At 48.2% G+C, this 18741-nt stretch overlaps 2 protein-coding genes across 4 annotated transcripts in view; one reads left to right on the top strand and one right to left on the bottom strand.

The window, feature by feature from the left end:
- Positions 1 to 1087: 1087 nt before the first annotated feature.
- Positions 1088 to 10223, bottom strand: BYSL (bystin like). Its single transcript, XM_047857850.1, has 7 exons — positions 9602 to 10223; positions 5994 to 6156; positions 3782 to 3920; positions 3300 to 3433; positions 2569 to 2729; positions 2302 to 2404; positions 1088 to 1780 (listed from the first exon to the last, which is right to left on the bottom strand). Exons 1-7 carry the CDS (start codon positions 9864 to 9866, stop codon positions 1435 to 1437), a joined length of 1311 nt encoding a protein of 436 aa, XP_047713806.1. The 5' UTR covers positions 9867 to 10223; the 3' UTR covers positions 1088 to 1434.
- A 48-nt stretch (positions 10224 to 10271) lies between these two features.
- MED20 (mediator complex subunit 20) overlaps positions 10272 to 18741 on the top strand; it is a 78904-nt gene continuing 70434 nt past the window's right edge. For all 3 annotated transcript variants that reach the window (XR_007152029.1, XR_007152030.1, XM_047857859.1), the window contains exons 1-3: positions 10272 to 10417; positions 13245 to 13399; positions 17486 to 17739. Coding sequence is in view for 1 of the 3 variants with exons in the window: in XM_047857859.1 (XP_047713815.1) it covers positions 10404 to 10417; positions 13245 to 13399; positions 17486 to 17739 (423 nt within the window). In the remaining 2 variants the exon portion in view is untranslated. The remainder of the gene's footprint in view (positions 10418 to 13244; positions 13400 to 17485; positions 17740 to 18741) is intronic.

Genomic DNA, 18741 nt, shown 5'->3' with positions numbered 1-18741 from the left:
CTAGTGTTTCTTAGAGAAAACTGCATATAAACGGGAAACTTGTGATCAACTTCTTCCCAAATGCATTAACTGGGTTGGAACGAATTCACGTTTTCAAAAGCAAATAAGCAGCGTTCTAGCAGGACCGTACAGCTGACTCTTAGGTAACGTGGGCTTGAACCCTGCAGGTCCTCTTCTGCACAGACTTTTTTCCAGGAGACATATAAACGTATGGTATTCATACAGTGTGAATTGTGCTCTAAACGTATTTTGTGATTTTCTCAACATTTTCTTTTCTCAGGTGTACTTGATAGAATACTATATATGTGACATAACCTATAAAACATGTTAATCCACTGTTGATGTTACCAGTAAGGCTTCCAGTCAACAGTAGGCTACTGGTAGTTAAGTTTGGGGAGTCAAAAATTACACGCAGATTTTTGGCTATGTAGGGGGTTGGTGCCTGTAAGCCCTGCACTGTTCAAGGGTCAACTGTGCTCAGTTCTGCTGCTGGAGCATGAAAGCAACCGTAAAAATCAAGTGGCGAGGCACGGCTGCGTCCCAACACAACTTTACTTGTGGACACTGAAATGTGAATTTCATAGAATTTTCATCTTTCACAAAATATTATTTTTTCCTAACCATTTAAAAAATGTAAAAATCATTCTTACCTCATGGGCAATAAGAAAATGGGCATATGACTCTAGTCTGCCAATCCCTGATCTAAAACTTTAAATTAGCCAAGAAATTTAGAAAAACTGTCTGGTGGGGACTCTGGATCTACTCCTTCCGGGGCCTGATTTTCTTCCCTCTGTAGCCTCAGTTTCCTCCAGGGACTTTCTCCTGCAGCAATCCACCCACAGAGGAGACAGGACCATCTTTTGAACAACCTCCAAAATAGCCTCTGCCTCCAGTTGAAGGCAGAGGATGCCTCAAGGGGCTAATAGGGTGGGTAGGGCGTGGAGACACAAACTTGTAGAATAAGGAGATGGGGGTATCCTCTGTAAACTGGCAAGAATCCACTCCTCGACAGGAACAGAGAAGAGCTTCCCTCCAGCTAAAGAGGGAAAGCACAAAGATCTCCATCGATCACATCAAAACACAAAAGTTCAATAAATACCTGCCTTTGGTTTTTATCCCCATCCCAGTGACTTGACACAAGAGCCCGAGAAAAAGAACCTATTCCAAGCCCCAGTCAGGGAGTGGGGATGCTGGCATGTGGCATCTCAAGTCACGTCTCACAACCGAACAGGGACGAAGGCCTAGGATGGAAGAAGGGCCCAGCCAGACCCTTAATCCTCCCTGTCAGGTACAGGGAGCCACAGATGCCTGGGACCTCTCTCCCTGCCCTGATCTGGGACTTCAACTGTAAAATCTCAGTGTCCCCAGCAGGGATCCTGGTGTCCCCCCCCCCCGCCTCCCCCATGCCCCTCAGACCAGGGCGAGTAACTTTCCTCACTCCATGGTGACAGGAACGTCTTCCACGTCTCGGGGCACTGCACTCTGAAGTTCACGCCTGATCTCAGGGGACAGCTGTGGATGGGGCTGCAGCCGGAGCAGTTCCAAGAGGGCCTCCTTCTGATCTGTGGCCAGGTCTGCCTTGTAGCGCTGGACCAAAGTCAGGAGGCACTGGTGCCAGAGCACGGGCAGTTCGCGCCTCTCTGTCCGGAAGCCCAGGAAGTGGAAGACCAGGGCGTCCAGCACCCGGTAGGGCAGTGCGTACTTCTTATCCAGCAGCAGCCGAAGGAAGATGCTGTTGGCACCGCTGTATTCCATCTCGGCAATTTTCAGCATGGCTGCACTGGTGAGGAAGGGTCAGTGGTGGGGGAGATGCTGGAGGCAAGATCCGCCCTCTCCCCTGCCTCTTCCCCTCCCCCCCTCTGCTGGCCCCTGTACCGTGCCTATTCCTAAGGGGGCCATCTCAGGCCTCCTTCTCACCTACCCCAGCTTCTACTCCTCGGCCTCAGTCACCAGCTGTATACACATTCACCCCAAATCCCTACCTCTGGTTCAGCCTGCTCGTCTCAGAACCTGGCTAGAATACATTCAAGCACCTGAAGATCTCCACCCCTAGCATCCTTTCTTCTCATGTTTCCTATTCGTTCATTCAACTATTTACTGTGCCAGGTGGGGATCCTGTTTCGGGGGAACTTACATTCTGTTGGTGTAGTAACACACCCAACAGCTTAAACAACCCACAGATCCAGGGCTGCTCCTAGCTCCTTCTTCACTCTGTCCATCCCATCCAGCCCCAGTCCTGGGATTCTCCCATCTGGATCCCTCCTGACTCATAGTCCTCTTCCCCCCTCCCCCCAACACTACCTGGAGTGCAACACAGGGATGGAGCATTTGGTTATGATGCTACCCACGATGATGGCTTCCCGGAGGGTACAGGTGCCAGACTCACACAGTGGGATCAGGATCCCTGGGGAGGGTCAGAGGGGAAGGCACTTTGAGCCCAGGGGGAGAGAGAGCCACAGCAGGAAGCACCCCCCACCCACCCGAGACAGTCATCTCCTGTCAGGCTTGTTGCTTTCACCTGCAGGTGCTCTAGCCCCTCCCTCTCTTAGCGGCCTCCCGGGTTCCCACCTTTAAACCAGGCTCCGGGCTTGAACAGGGCCTTCTTGAGTGCCATGTAGAGGTGGAAGTTGAGTCGTTTGTATTCAGCGATGTCATCTCGTACCCGGGGGAGCAGGACAAGATTGTAGAAGCGCTGGGCCATGCGTTCCTTGAGGTTAGAGGCAAAAATCCTATTTTGGGGAAGATATGGGGGAGACTCCAGCTCACATGATAGCCCAGAGCTGGCATTTTAAATACACTGTGGACGGTGAACACTGGAGACTTGAGGGGTGTGCAGAAGTGACCCGTGTGCACCTGCTACACCCGCCACGTTAGGAAGGGAACGGGAGGGGCTACGAGGGGTACCTAAACGGAGTCAACGCTCTGTCCTAGGGGAGCCACAGCTCTCCTCTGTTCACCTTCCCTCCCCGACATGGGTTCGTTCTCTCCACCCTGGTGTCGCAGGGGACCCGAGCATGCCCAGGGAGCCACAGGCTTTGGAGGCCACTCTGACACCCCAGGGGCTGTGCTCCAGTAGTTATAAGCCTTTCTCCTGGAAACTCATCACAGGAGAGTCTCAACAGGGTCCCGGCCCCAAAACATGGAAACAGGAAAAGCTGGGAAAACAGTGACCTACAGAAGCACAAGACAGAGCTCTGGGGCAAAGCTCAAATGTAACGGCCAAGGCAGAGAAAGCCTGTCTCCCCACAACCAGCATTTACCTATAGACCCCAGGCCACCCGAACCCCCATCTACTCTACCTCGTGGCTTGGTACATGGCGGCTGCTGTCCAGGCCTCGGGCTCTGTAACGTAGAGGATCTGCTCCCAGTTGGAGAGTGCGGGGATGATCTTGAAGGCCTTGGGCAGCTTCCCACTGCGGTACTTAGATAACACCTGCGGAGGCAAGCGCAAATCATCACCGTCAATGACACGTGCGCCATGTGCCAGGTCCCCGTCTGGGTGCTTTTCACAGATTAGCTCAATCCTCACAACAATTCTGAAGGGTATGTCATCAGCACTCTCATTTTCCAGATGGGGAAACCAAGACCACAGTTAAGTAATCTTCCCCAAGGCCACCAAGTCCCTGAGTGGCAGAGCAGAAATCTGAACCCACGCACTGGGGCTCTTAACCTGCTCTTGGCCACCATGCCTCATTTGTACAAGACGTGGGCACCCAAACCCTTAGTGCGAGCCCACGGCCCCTGGGAGGTATTTCATCGTGGCTCTCCACTCGGCTCTTACCTCCCGGACCCCTCTGTAGACTTCCAGAACCCGGGGGTCCAGCTGCGGCATAGGAAAGCCTGACACCTCTGACATGACCGTCTCAACTTCCGTCTGCTTCTCGGTCAGCTTCTCCATGATGATGTCAGCCAGGGTGCGCCTAGGAGTAAGGAAGGTGCGGGAGGGAAGCAGGGAGGGCTGTGTCCAGTCCAGGAAGCTCTACACTTCCCCCACAGTCCCTTGTGACCTCCAGTACATCTGTGATCCCGCTGGGATGTGTGGCCCCAGTCTCCCTGGGTCTTACTGCCCACCACAGAATCCCCGCAGGGTGCAGAGGACCCAAAGGTCATTCGACCTGGGACAAAGCTGACGGTTGTGTGGAGGTGAAGAACCAGGACTCTGTAATCAGTCTGCCTGGGTTCAAATTCTGGCTCTTCCTCTCCCTACATGACCCTGGGCATGCTCCTTGGTCTCTCTATGCCTCAGTTTCCTCGTCTGTGAACCAGGGATAATAACAGTACCTCCTCATAAAGTTACCGTAAGGATTACATGAGTTAACGTATGTCCAGTATTTGGAACTGTTGGCACACAGCAAGTATGTAGTAAGCGTTGCCTGTTTCAAACACGTTCACCACTCGCCGATAATATGTTGAGGACTCTCCAATTACAAAATTCTAGTCTGACCTCTCTAGAGACACATCTCAGTTTTTTACCAAGATTTCAAGTAGCTGGAGCCATTAAGGGGGTGGCTGTGACACAAACATCCCTTCAATTTAATTTATTAAAATTCATGGAGATATTTCTAAGAGTATGACGTTTCTCTCAGGTTCCTTCCACAGAGTGCATCAAACATAACTCTATCACGAGAATTCACAATTACTGTCACAGTGTGCTTTGGTAAAATAATGCTAAGGTATTTTTAAAATGGCTCCTGTTTTTTCAACACCAGGCGCCGAAGCAGGACTTTCCAGATGTTATTCCATGTAGTCAGTGCAACATCTGATAGAAGTGTCATTACCGTCATTATTCAGACACAGGAACTGATACCCAGACAGGTCAATAACTCAATCAAACTCTCAGAGCTCTTAAGTGGGGAGAGTCAAACCCTGGTTTTTCAGGTTCTAAAGTTCAGGTACTTTTATACAATACTGAGCCCCAAACTAAATGGGCCTCTGCTGAGTTCACGTGGCTCTGGATCTGCTTTTGGAAGGTGCCAACCATCAATTCTCAAGACTGTCAGGAGCCCCTGTTTCTGGTAGCATTACTCTTTTATTTACTGCAAGCTATGAAATCATCCTACCCATCATGTCAGAGTGATGTGTTACGGGGGTGCCTCAGGGACTGTCAGTTAAGCGTCCGACTCTGGATTCTCAAATAAGCGACCATGGAACTTAATCATTCAGCTTCCCTGTCTTTCCTCGGTATTACCAGCAATGAGAGATACATCAGCCCCAAAAAAGCCCAAGAACCAAGAACAGTGTCATGTTAAGTGTCACAGGGTCGGAATGAACTAGTTGACGGCCTTTATCCTTTAGACTCCCCTCCCCTGGATCAAAATCGAGGGGCATAAGAGTTTGATCACAGGAGCTTAAATGCCTGCATGTTGTGGAGCCACCATTTAGTATACACGACAACAAATTGTGCTTCTAACAGGAGGTGATTGTGCCCATCAGGGAACATGTGGCAATGCCTGGAGACATTTTTTGGTTGTCGTGATGGGGGAAAGGTCACCAATGGTATCCAGTGAGTGGAAGTCAGGCATGCTGCTAAACATTCTACATTGCACAGGACGGCCTCCACAAAAAAAGAATTATCCAGCTCCAAATGCCAATAGTGAGGAGGCTGAGAAACCCTGGATGAAATGAAGCTGAGAGTACGAAAGAGATCTGGCCAAGGAAACTGAACATAGCAGTAAGACAACTGAGCATGCCAAGACCAAAGGCAAAGAGATGGGTCACCCCACAGGCCTGAAAAAAGGCCCTGCAGCTGTTTCCCCAGGCAGTCCAGGCAGTTCTCCCACAGGCAGACAGACAGATGGGCAGGAGGTCTAGTTCATTCTCACTCAGATAGGTCCTTTGAAGATGGGCCAATTTTGCCAAGTTGGTTCCCCACAACTAGCTATGCTCGGACCCTTCCCAAATGTAGGGAATCAAAACTGCCAGGACATGTGCTTCCCTGTGGAAAGCTGCCACCAGGACCTGACACCCCTAATCCCAGGCCACGCCAGTTCTACCTGGCAGGAGGGTTCTTGTTCATGAACATCTCAATGGCACGCTCATCCTCAGGGTCCACAACCACTTCTGCATGATGGCCTGCCCCTGTCATTGTGGCAGCCTTCTCCAGGGTGGGCCACTCCTCGTCCTCGTCATCTGATCCATCCCGCGGGACCCCTGGACCTAGAAGAGGAGATGAAATGGATAAGCAAGGCAAGCAGCGGCTGAGGGATGTAGAGGTCAATTCAACTTTACCCATGATGTGCATGCAGGCCTCACATGTGCTTGCAGCAGATACAGATGGGTGCAGTGGAAGTGATGAAGCGCCCGCTAGCTTCCTGTTCCCAAGGGCTTACAGTCTTTTCTTTGTTTTAATTTTTTAAAAAATGTTTTTATTTATTTTTGAGACAGAGAGACAGAGCATGAGCAGGGGAGGGGCAGAGAGAGAGGGAGACACAGAATCCAAAGCAGGCTCCAGGCTCTGAGCTGCCAGCACAGAGCCTGACGCGGGGCTTGAACTCACGGACCGTGAGATCATGACATGAGCTGAAGGCTGACGCTTAACCGACTGAGCCACCCAGGTGCCCCCAAGGGCTTACAGTCTTGAGGAACAAAATGTACAAATGTGAACCAAGGAGATAGCGATGCCAACGAGTAACTGCTGACATGCTACACCGTCAGTCATATAGCAGGAACTATTCTAAAGACTGTACATAACTTTCCTAACACCAAGGGAGGTGCTCTCGTTCTACCCAGTTTCAGATGCAGACTTGGAAGTACAGGAAAAGGAAAGTTAAGTAACTTGCCTAAGGCAGGTAGTCCGGGTTTAGATTATGCATTCTTCACCCCTGTTCTACACACATTGTAGGGCTTCGTGACAGGCCAAAATGAGTGGTAGAGACAAAATATACCACAGGCACACAGAAGGGGGTGAGAGCAGAGGACGGTTAGGCTCTGGATAGGCAGTAAGGGAGATGGAAGAGTGTGGTCCAGACCTGCGTAACAACACTGGCAGGAAGGCTTGGTTACGAGAGTATCTGATAGGCAATAGCAAGAAATAAGATTAGATGGGTAAAGTAAAGCCGGACTGTGGAGGGCCTTGAGGCCAGGCAATGGAGTTCAGATTTCAGTGAAACAACCCGTTTTTATAACTGATTCTTGGATGACTCCAGCCAGCTGGCCATTTGGAAAGGGATGTAACAGTCCACGCAGAAAAATAAAATGCTACACATGACCAGCTCCTTAAGAACAGAGGCAGCGTGTGACAAAAGCCAAATGGGAAAAGGGGGGTGCACCAGACGTTTTGTTTCCCCATGCTGACAAATCTCAAATCTGGGCTTGTAGGTAGATTTCCCTTTACCCCAGATACTAACTCCAGCTGCCTCCTGTATGGCAGCTTGGGGATGACCCACAGGCAATTCAAATCTCACCTGTCATCAACTGAACTCACTCCTTCCCTCCTAGGTCTACACTATAGGTCTACCCTATCACTGTGTTCCATGTCTAAGTAAAGAGCACTACCATCCACCCATTGCTAAGCCAGAACCTGGCAGGCCTGCCTCGTCCCCTCCCTTCACCCCCAAGACACAATTACCAAGTCCTATTTAATTCTACTTCACACACTATCTCTCAAATCCTTCACAGCTTTGTCTAAGCCTAGATCAGCATCATCTCTTGCCCGCGTTAGTTCAACAGTCCCCTAACAGGTCTCCATATTCTCCAATAGCCTCCCAGTGTTTAGGATAGCTTTAAATCCTGAACACAGCCTCCAAGTCTTTTGTAGATTTGGCTCCTACCTAACTTACTATCATTAACCCATTCACTCAGCAAACACTGGGCGCCTACTATATGTGAGGTACTGTTCTGAGTGTTGAAAAAAATCAGTGTAAAAGAGAAACTTATGGGGCTTATGTTTTAATCAGGGAGATAGACGATAATAAATATCAAAAGAAGACAAATGCTATGAAAAAAGACATAGGGCAGAGCAGAGAAGTTGGGAATGTGGAAACAGGGGAGGGGGGTGTGTTTCCATTTTTAATGGAGTGGCTAGGGCAGCCTCTCTGAGAAGGTGAAGAATCAGGGGAATTAGCCTACAGGGTTATGAAAACAGAAGGAATAACCAGGGCAAAAGCCCTAACTTACTATGTTTAAGGAACAATAAAGCCTGTATGGATGAAGAGGGCGAGGGGAAAGTAGAAGAGCCAGACTGGCAACAAGGGCAGATCATGTAGGTCTCTGTAGTCCTCTAGCTGTTAAGAGTAGACTGGAGGGGGTATGGGAGACTAATGAGGAAGCTACTACAATGATCCAGGGGAGAGATTACGGGGGCTCAAATAGGACTGTGTTCTGAGGTGATGAGAAGTGATCTAACTCTGGATATATTTTGAAGGGAGAGTCAACAGGATTTCCTAACAGATCAGATGTGGGGAAAGAGAGGGGTTCGAGGTTTCTGTCTCGAGCAAATGGAAGGAAATCATGCTACTATCTGAGACGAGGAGGACAGTGGGAGGAGCCGGTTTGGAGAGAAGATCAGGATTTCTGTTTTGGACATACTGATTTGAGACGTCTATTAGACTTCAAATTGGAGATGCCAAATAGGCAGTTGAAACAGGAGAATCTGATTTTCACGGAAAAGATCAAGGCTAGAATACAAAGTTGGGAGCAGTCACCAAATAGAAGATACTTAAACCGAGAAACCGACGACAGCAACAGAGAAGTGCTGTGAAGAGAAGAGGTCCAAAAACTGAACCCTGTGGCACATCAATAAGAGGGTGAGGACAAAAGAGGAGCCAGCAAAAGATGCTGAGAGGTGAGGAAGTAGTAAAACAGGAATGTGATGGCTTAGTAGCCAAGTAAAGATGCTGAAGCCAGGAGACCAGTGTTCAACTGTTGTCAAACACTGCTCTCAGGACAGATGAAAGATGAGATCTGAGAAACAGATTAAACAACTGGGAGGACCACACTTCCACCCTAATAAAAAATACTGACCATCTTCTAATTAGTTTCTCTTCCTCTTTGGCTCCTAAACAAGATTGTTCTTTCTGCTCTGCTCAGAGCACTCACCACTCGGTTTTCAAGTCTCAGGCACGAAGGTCATGCAGTCTGGGAAGCCTGACCCTCAAAAGTAATGCTACTGTTATAAGAGAAGCTATGTTTTCGTTGTCGTGAAATGTATTATCCTAATAGTTGTCTCTCTGTTGGGCTAGACTGCAAGATCTTGAAGTCAGACACATGTCTTTCTTGTTTTCCTCTTTACCCAAACCATGTAAACTCCTAGCGCAGTGCAAAGCACAGGCTAGACATCCCACAAGTATTTATAGAACAAATAGACAAATGTTAGGAGTTCTTTGCGGCGTGAGCAATTACTTCCTGTTGGTCTAACTTCAGGGATGCCCAGAAGCGAATACTTAAAAACTACAAGTGGGCGTGGAGGGCTCTGACTACTCTAAATCTGCTCCAGGACTGGGGAAACCCTTTGCAAGAGTCATTACCTTTGCAAGGATGTAATGCGGACCCCTTATTTTATTTTCTCATTCCAAACTCCTCCCTGCCGGATACCTTTCGGCCGTCTACCTCTCTTCCCCACAACCAACCACCCTATTCCTGGCACACACCCCCTGCCACTCACCCAGCCGCGTGGTGCGCTCCCGTGGTGCTGCGGGCTTGTTCCCAGTCCCATGCTCGGCCTCCAGCTCCTCCTGCTGCTGCCGCGCTTGTTGCAAAATCCGTCGGGTCAGCCTGGGCCCCACGTACTCTTCCTCTTCTCCGGTCCCGCGACCCCGCCGCTTTTCCCGGGACCCTGCTCGCACCGCGTCCCCAGCCAGGATCTGCTCAGCCAGGGGCGCATGTTTTTCCTGACCTGCGGCTCCGCGAGCCGCCTTGAATTTGGGCATTTTCCCGGAAAACTTTGCCGGAAAGGTTCACACGTGGGGCCAGAGGAAAAAGCCTAAAGTGCGCTTGCGCAACGAACTTCCAGCTCCCAAGAGCCCCCCCCCACCGCCCGCGGAGTTCACGGCGCCACCTAGCGTTCGGAGGCTAGGATGCCATCAGCGCCGCCACACCCCCTAAAAGAGCTCACGGGTCCTGGATCTGGACTTCCGAATGATCTCATTGCACTTAACGCTGACTTCTCGAAGTGGTGGCAGTCCGAGCCATGACTTTCTACCTTCATGGATCTAGGCCTTCTGTGCCCAGCAAAACGTGAACTTGGAGCTGGAAGCCAGGACGTCACCGGAGGCGTCACCCAGGAGGTGCCTAGACCCGCCCCTGTTCCTCGTGAGCGCGTCTACTGGGCGCTCTGTTTTTACGTCATTTCCGTTGCACTCCCTCGGCCGAAGCTTGCGTTGTGGGGGGATCTTCACTTAGTGTGGGTGGCTGGAGAGCGCTGCGAATCAACTGTTTGTTCCTGCCAACCTTGCTGGTCCGATACCATGGGAGTGACTTGGTAGGACCCCAAGGGACTTTGTAGGGCGGCGTTTGGGGTCGGGAAAGGCCCTCGGAGCCACCCGGGAGGAGGAGCGGGACCAGGGTCTGCCGCCCCGCACGAGCTGAGCAAGATGTCTTCGGAATGTGTGGGTGAGGGAGACACTGTAAGGGCTGCGGTTTTTCCGGCTTTGTTTGCTTGGAGATGCTCCGGTGCTTCCTGGAAGGCAGCAAGTGAAAGGTTTTATCCCATGAGCCCATCGGTGGTTGTGTACCTCCTTCCCTTTTTCTTCCTTCCCATGAGGCCATAGGGCTGCCCGGAGTGAAACTTAAGGGTCGGAAATAGGATGTCCGGACTAGGACTCAGTCTGCTGGCGAAGCTGGAGGGGTGGGGGACAGGCCACGGGGAAACCATCTTTTTTTAGGTTTTCTCCTGCTGCTTCCTACAGCCGCCTAAGGCAGTTAAGACCAGCCCGTGTCTGGTTCTGGTGTGGCCGTTTTAAGCTAGTGGGTCTAGAGAAAAAGCTGCTGGCAGTTAGATTGGGGTTCAGGCGCGTCACCTCTTGGGGATCCGTCTCCCTCTGTGTTTAATTACACGGTCTAGTTTTTATGGACTTTTTATCTCTAACATGATATAATTCAGGGTGGCAGAGGAAGGTATGGGCCTACTGCTCTTGCAGGCCTTAGTTCCAAAATGCTAGATTTCGGGGCGCCTGGGTGGCGCAGTCGGTTAAGCGTCCGACTTCAGCCAGGTCACGATCTCGCGGTCTGTGAGTTCGAGCCCCGCGTCGGGCTCTGGGCTGATGGCTCAGAGCCTGGAGCCTGTTTCCGATTCTGTGTCTCCCTCTCTCTCTGCCCTTCCCCCGTTCATGCTCTCTCTCTGTCCCAAAAGTAAATAAACATTGAAAAAAAAATGTTTAAAAATGCTAGATTTCAAGGATTGCTTTGTTTTGAATATTTAGTATTAGCATCTTTCCAGTCAGAGAGAGCTGGAGGTTAGGATATCTGAAGTCAGTGGTTGGAAGCTTCTTGCATAAGAGCCTGGGGGAGACTACTCTTTCCTGCAGCTCAGGTTCTTGTCGGTTTGTCCATGACGTCACCTTTGTTTACAGTGGACATCATGAACCTTTTACAAATCCTCTAGTGCAAGGGGGATGTGTGAGGAATGGAATGAAAAGTTTGTAGCATAGTGGCTGGGAACCCTGGGAGCCCCTGTTCTTTCAGTAGAAGACAGAAGGAATGGGCTGTCAGTCTGTTGGGACCCTTAATCAAGTTTTTCACACTTCTGGGCCTTCTGACTCCCCCCATAATATCACTTTTACAATGTTTCACAATAAGGCATATCATCATCCTTACTTATGAGTGCTTTTTCTGATGGAGAGTAGTGACAATTTTTAGTTACAGGACTCCATTCTTATACCTTCATTTAGTTGATCATAAAGTAATGTAGTATCTTCCAAAATTCACTAACGTGGTTTTTATGTAGTTAGGTACCACCTGTACTATTTATTAATGTTTTCTTTCGAATCCATTTATTTTCCTTAAAAATATTTTAAAAGGCAATTACAACCCTAAGGAAGTGGTCTAGTATAGCACAGACATAGAGCCAGCTTGCCTGGCTTTGAATCTTGGCTACACTACATCAAGCTATGTGGCCCTTCGCGAGTTACTCAACCCCTCTCCACTTCAGTTTACTCATTTGTAGCAAGGAGATAATTAACAGCTCATCTTATAGGGCTTTTGTGAGGATTCAGAGTTAATTCATCTAAGGGCCTTTGGGAATGGTCTGGCACATGGTTTGTGTCTAATGATTGTTACCTACTACTCTAAAGGGGGAGCTAGTTTTACTTACCAAAGAAGGAAATCTTGAACATTTTTATTTCATTGTTTGGATTAAATTTGTGTACATACTGTTGCTTCTCATTCCTAAAGATTATAAACTTGAGGCTTCCTTTCTCTTTGATCCTGGGGCTGTTGAAAAGAAGTTGCCAATGACAGAAATGTTCTATAACAGCATTGTTTAATACACTGGCTTCTAGTCACATGTGGCTTTTGAGCCTTAGAAATGTGGATAGTGCAGGTGGGGAGTTGAATTTTTAAAAAATTTTTTTTATTAAATTTTTTTTTCTTTAACATTTATTTATTATTGAGAGACAGAGAGACATAGAGCATGTGCGGGGGAGGGGCAGAGAGAGAGGGAGACACAGAATCTGAAGTAGGCTCCAGTCTCTGACCTGTCAGCACAGAGCCTGATGCAGGGCTTGAACTCACAAACTGCAAGATCATGACCTGAGCTGAAGTTGGTCGCTTAACCAACTAAGCCACCCAGGTGCCCCGGGGAGTTGGATTTTTAATTTAACTTAGTTTATTAGTTTCAGTGTAAAAAGCCACATGTGGCTTGTGGCTACTCTACTGGACAGCGCCCGTTCAAAGTGTTAGAAACTTGGTAAAAACATACCACAAATTGAGGTTTTCCTGATATAGTCAGAACTGAAGGAATTGCAAAGGATGTTCTTTTCTCAGATGACTTAATGTTAGGGAATGCTCAGTCTGTGTGCCACCTAAAACCTGTTGAACGTTGGCACACATGTCACACTTGGGAAAGCAGTGTGATAGGACGTTCACTGCACTGGTGTGAGTGTCCTTAGACCTGTGCTGTAGTTCTTAGTGGAGCTCTCAGGGACTTGAGCCTCTGTCTCCTTGTCTTTAAAATGAGAAAGAGGATCGGGGTAGGTGGTCTCTTAAGGTAACTCCTGGCCCTGAAGAGCTGTGAGTCTGTGGGCAAATGAGTGGCTCAATGAGTGCACATGTGCTTCTGGATACTGATGATTGGGTCCTCTCCCTTCTAGTGTGTCCCAGATGCCTGTGGCTGAGGGCAAGAGTGTCCAGCAGACCGTGGAGCTCCTCACCCGGAAACTGGAGATGCTTGGGGCAGAGAAACAAGGAACATTTTGTGTGGATTGTGAGACCTACCACACAGCCGCCTCCACTCTTGGCAGCCAAGGTCAGTGAGATGCAACCTTGGCTTGGAGTTGATTGACATTCGGGTTCACTGAGTTCTTTATGCTCTTTTGCAAAGGGTGGTATTCTCGAACATGTGGCAGTCAGTGTTTCTGAGTTCATTAATTCTTCGTCCTTCATCTCTTATACGGGGCTTGTGTTTTGGTGTTTTTGCACTTCTCACTTTTAGAGCTGCGTTTCTCGGGGGGATTGGTCACTGGCTAACTGCCTCTGCATCTAATCACCTGGGTTACTTGTTAAAGGTGCAGAGTCCTGGCCCTGCTTACTGACTGGACTGGAGCTACAGGCCTCAGTTACATTTCAGCCAGCTCCCTTGAGGATCATTAAGCACCCTTTTAAGTTTGAGAAAGACTCCTTTTAGGCTCAGAAGTCTTTGTATATGATTCTTTCGCAGCTTTAGAGTGTTTAGAACTTTCTACAGAAAGGCTTTCTGATTCCCACACCTAGCTAGTAGTCTTGGATACCTCATTGGCATAACCTTGACCAGTGAATCAACTTTTATTTTAAATATATTGAGAGGTGAGATGGACTGTGGATGATTGATGGTGTTGGTAGAGAGACAAAGAGAATCTTTTTTTTTTAAGTTTATTTATTTATTTTGAGAGAGAGAGAAAATGCAAGTGGGGGGAGGGGCAGACAAAGAGGGAGAATCTCAAGCAGGTTCTGCGCTAACAGCCCCTTGTGGGGCTGGAACTCACGAAATCGTGAGATCGTGACCTGAGCCGAAATCAAGAGTCAGATGCTTAACCACCTGAGTCACCCACTGCCCCAGGAGAATCTTTGAATGTGAGTTAGGGAACCTGGGTTCTCTTAGTCTTGGCTCTGCAGTTACTTAGGACAGTTCCAAAGCACAGTGATTAAGAGCCTAGATCATGGAACCAGAGAACTGAGTTCTGGTCACATACTAGCTGTAACTTTGCTGGCCCCTTTTTAGTTACCTTTGGCCACTTACTGCACTGGGGAAGGTTAGAGGACAGAAGAAAGGGAGAGCACAACATCTCCTCCTCTCCCTCTGCTTTGGGCCGTGTCTCTGGATCTCTGGCTGTGGCAGTGTCTCTTCCTTGGTTTTAGCTCCTGCTGGGTGGCCCTCGTCTGGCTCTAATGACAGCACATCTTCTCTTTCTCCTTCCAGCCTTAAGGATAGTAGTACATCCCTGTGTTCCTAATATTTGGGCGGCCTCACCATTTGTTTTTTCAGTTTTTCCAACCCCTGTATTTTGTTCCCTGTATTAAATCCCTTCTAATGAAACTATCTGCTATGGGCTCTGTTTCTGTACCTTCCCAGTACATTTCTGTCATTTGTACAGTGAAAATATCATAGTACTGATCTCCTAGTGTTGTTGTGCTAATTAAATTAGTATCTGCAAAGCACTTAGAGCTGAGGCTGTAAATGTAATAAATATTTGATAAATCAGAGCTCTATGGAGTTTCAGCATCAATAAGATCACAGTGTTACTATTAGTTTTGCCTTCACTAGGAAGGATGTAGGAATTAAAAGAGAATTGTTGTGAAAGCATTTGGAAACCGAAACATTTGTGCATAGATATAAGATGGCATACTACGTCGATGACACTACCTGTTATGGGCTTTGTTTTCCTAATCTGACCTTTACTCTTCAAGGAGGTACAGTCTAGTTGGGGAGAGGACACATTCGTGGCAGACAGCGGGGTAGAATGGAAGGAGCAATAAACTTAAGGTCAGAAGGCCTGGATTGGAGGTCCAGTTCTGTTCCTTACTGGCTCTGTGCCTTTGGATCACAAGTTCTCATAGGGACCAGCATTAACATCACCCAGAGGGCTCAGTCACAACTGATTGCTGGGCCCCTCCAGGGTTTCCCACTCAGTAAGCGTGGGCTGGGACAGAGAATCTGCATTTCCATTAAGCTCCCAGTTGGTGGTGCTGCTGCTGCTGGTCCAGAACCCATTAGCTTCATTTTCCTTGTCTGTAACAGGGGGACAGCGACACTGGTTCTGCTTGCTTCACAAGTGTGTGCAGATACGGAAATACTCTGTTGAGATTTAAAACATGCTATTGTCAGGCACCTGTGTGGCTCAGTCGGTTGAGCATCCAACTCTTTTTTTTTTTTTTCTTAAATGTTTCTTTGTTTATTTTTGAGAGAGAGTGGGAGTACAAGGGAGGGGTAGAGAGAGAGGGAGACGGAATCCCAAGCAGGTTGTGCACTGTCAGCACAGAGCCTGATGCAGGGCTGGAATCCACGAACCGTGAGTTCATGACCTGAGCTAAAACCAAGAGTCGGATGCTTAACCAGCTGAGCCACCCAGGTGTCCCGAGCGTCCAACTCTTGATTTCAGCCCAAGTCATGATCTCACGGTTCATGAGATGCAGTCTCTTGTTGGGCTCATCACTGACAGCCAGGAGCCTGCTTGGGGATTCTCTGTCTCCCTCTCTCTCTCTGCGCCTCCCCTGCTCTTGTGCACGCACTCTCTCAAAATAAATAAACTTAAAAAAAATTATTATTGTTATAAACAACTGGCAGTGCCTTCATTAAAAAAAACCTCAGTTGACTGTCAAAATATTTTCAAGACCGTAAGAACACTCTCAGACTTACATAGTTATGAATTAAGTACTTACAGTGAGTTTGCATAAGAACAGAATGACAGATCAGCTTTGGATGTCTTTTTTTTTTTTTTTTCGGTCCTTTTGGAGGGTTGAAATGTTTTGCACTGGATTTAGCAGGAGGTGAAATGTATGAATTGGCAACAAGCAGTGAGGAGGGATGTGGGGGGAGGTTGGCGCAGGGCCTGAGTTCCGGAAGTGGCAGCAGAGTAGAGGCCTGTATAGCGGCCCCTCCACCCCATCTCCTCTTTTCCACTGTTAAACTCTCATCCTTGTCTAGAATATCTTTCCTTCTCAGTGTGGCTGAACTCTATCCTCTCTTCATAGGGTACGTAGTCCTCTTTTCTCCATGAACATGTTTCCTGCTGACTCTTGCCCACTTTGATTTCTTCCGGCTCTGTTCTTCCTTCCAAAAAGACTTCTGGTCTATTCCACATACGCACTTTGGTCTTTCCCCTGTTGCCAGTGAGAGTGTCAGCTTCCTGAGGCCAGCTGCTATGTTCTCTACTTAAATCTCTTAAACCTGCCTCTTAAACCCTAGCACGATGTTGGGGATAGTTAAGTACTTAATAAATATTTGAATAGGTAAGTCTTAAATACTTGGGATTGTCCTTGTCTATCCATTGACTCTTGTAGTATATAAGGGGGGAGTGGATCTTGCTTTCCGTTTCTTAGTTAACCAAATATATGTAGCTTTCCTTCCTTCTTGCAGAAAAATCTCTAGTGTAATCAATGAGAAAGCTCATTTTTCAGAAATTGGAAGGGGTGACTGGGGCTCGAAACTCAACCTTCTGATTCCAGATCCTGAGTTCTTTCTGCGATTGTGCTGATTGCTTCCCAAGTCAGCTGATATCTTAAAGTACTCCAAGTGTTCATCAGTGCCTTCAGGGTAAAGTCCATACTTCCTGAGGCTTGGAAAACAAGACTTATCACAGCTTCACTCTGGCCTACCTTTCCAGCCTCAAGCTCAGATCCTCCCCTTTGCTGCTTCTGTGGGGCCACCTTTGTGTCTCAGGGAGGAGGCCAAGGGAGGAAGGGATGGACAGAAAAGAGAGCATTTGCTTCATTTGGTATACTCAGGTGTTGTTAATTTTACTTCATTGTCCCTATTCTGCAAGAAATGATCATACAGAAGACTGTATGTGAAGTCTGTGTCGGTCATCGATCATCATCATTGATCATCATCATTAAACATCCGTGAGCCCATCCCTCTTAAGAACTTAACTAAACTGTTAGCAGTTGCTATCAAAGTTCCCTTGTGCTCCTCACGTTTTCTGTGGGGTGAGGTTTTACCACGTGCTGCCTTGCCTGCCGTTCATCTCCCTTCCTCTCTGGAAAAGACTGTTAGTGAGGGGATTCCCCCCTGCCCCATCTCCTTCCAAGATCGCTGAGGTAATGGCACAATGCCATCTGGCCTTGTTCCACGCCTTTGACTCTGTCCTGGGGTTTGCAGATGAAGGTCTTGATGCCGATAGGATCTCTGTCCCTGCAGGTCAGGCTGGGAAGCTGATGTACGTGATGCACAACTCAGAGTACCCTTTGAGCTGCTTCGCCCTCTTTGAGAATGGCCCTTGCCTCATTGCTGACACCAACTTCGATGTGCTCATGGTGAAGCTCAAGGGCTTTTTCCAGAGTGCCAAGGCTAGCAAGATTGAGACCCGGGGTACCCGTTACCAGTACTGTGACTTCCTAGTGAAGGTGGGCACAGTTACCATGGGGCCCAGTGCCCGAGGCATCTCCGTAGAGGTAAGACTTTGGGGAAATAGCAGTATGTGTTAAAGGGCTCTGTAGATTTCCACATCCCTCTGAATGCAAACAGGTGTTTATATTTCTCCCTGATCCCTGTCTCCAGGGCATCTTTTAGCCTTTCTTTAATCATTCAGGCTGTGGCTCAGGGTGGGAATGGGAAGCTGGGGTCACAACAGGGAGAAAGCTTAGGAAGGCTGTCTTGCTGGAGAAGGGAAGGGATAGTCAAGGGAGACCAGTGAATTGTGATGTGGAGGGACTGGTCACCCATCACAAGGACTGGAGCAGACCAGGACAAGTTTTGGTGCAGATAACTTTTGAGAGGTGGGCCCTAAATCGTGTGCCTGTACACCTCTCCACAGTACCCTGTAAGATAAGTCTGGAAGGCTGTGTAGCATTGATGAGCCTTTCCTTTTGACATGCTGTCAACTTTCATGATGAAAAGAGGTGTGTGTGTGTGGTGACTTCATCTCTGGGGTATATATTGAAGATGACAAAGAGGGAGTGTGGCAGTAGCTGGCTTTGGGACCAGTGAAATTTCTCAATCTGTTGTGCCCAGCACTGTGTGAGATAAAAAAAAAAAAAAAATAGGTAAGCTACAGGGCTTGCTTTTTGAAAATGTGTAATTTAGTAAGCTGAAACACACAAACTTTTTATTATTGTTATCATTTATATTTGAGAGAGAGAGAGAGAGAGTGTGCTTGAGTGGGGGAGGGGCAGAGAGAGATGGAAACACAGAATCTGAAGCAGGCTCCAGACTCTGAGCTGTCGGCAAGCCCCACAAGGGGCTTGAACTCACAAACTGAGCTGAAGTCACGACCTGAGCTGAAGTCGGACACTTAAACGACTGAGCCACTCAGGTGCCCCCACACAAACTGTTTTTGAAGTTAGTCTTTAAGAAATGCCATAAAAAAGGCCCAGATTGCTCTGGGAATTCAGGCCAATGAAAGCATTGACTTTGGGGATTGGGATGCTCTCTGCAAGAGTAACATGTAAAGAGGG

The sequence above is a fragment of the Prionailurus viverrinus genome, chromosome B2 (assembly GCF_022837055.1).
Source record: "Prionailurus viverrinus isolate Anna chromosome B2, UM_Priviv_1.0, whole genome shotgun sequence".
NCBI lineage: Eukaryota > Metazoa > Chordata > Mammalia > Carnivora > Felidae > Prionailurus > Prionailurus viverrinus.
Note: the sequence above shows the minus strand (reverse complement) of the source record. Positions and strands in the feature narration are given on the sequence as shown.

What these genes read in the sequence shown, in the direction of transcription:
- BYSL (XM_047857850.1), bottom strand. Translation starts at nt 9,866, where the DNA reads ATGCCCAAATTCAAGGCGGCTCGCGGAGCCGCAGGTCAGGAAAAACAT. An exon ending in TCTACAGAGGGGTCCGGGAG is followed by an intron (nt 3,434 to 3,781) that starts GTAAGAGCCGAG and finishes TTGCCTCCGCAG; the next exon opens with GTGTTATCTAAGTACCGCAG. An exon ending in ATCCCTGTGTTGCACTCCAG is followed by an intron (nt 1,781 to 2,301) that starts GTAGTGTTGGGG and finishes CTTCCTCACCAG; the next exon opens with TGCAGCCATGCTGAAAATTG.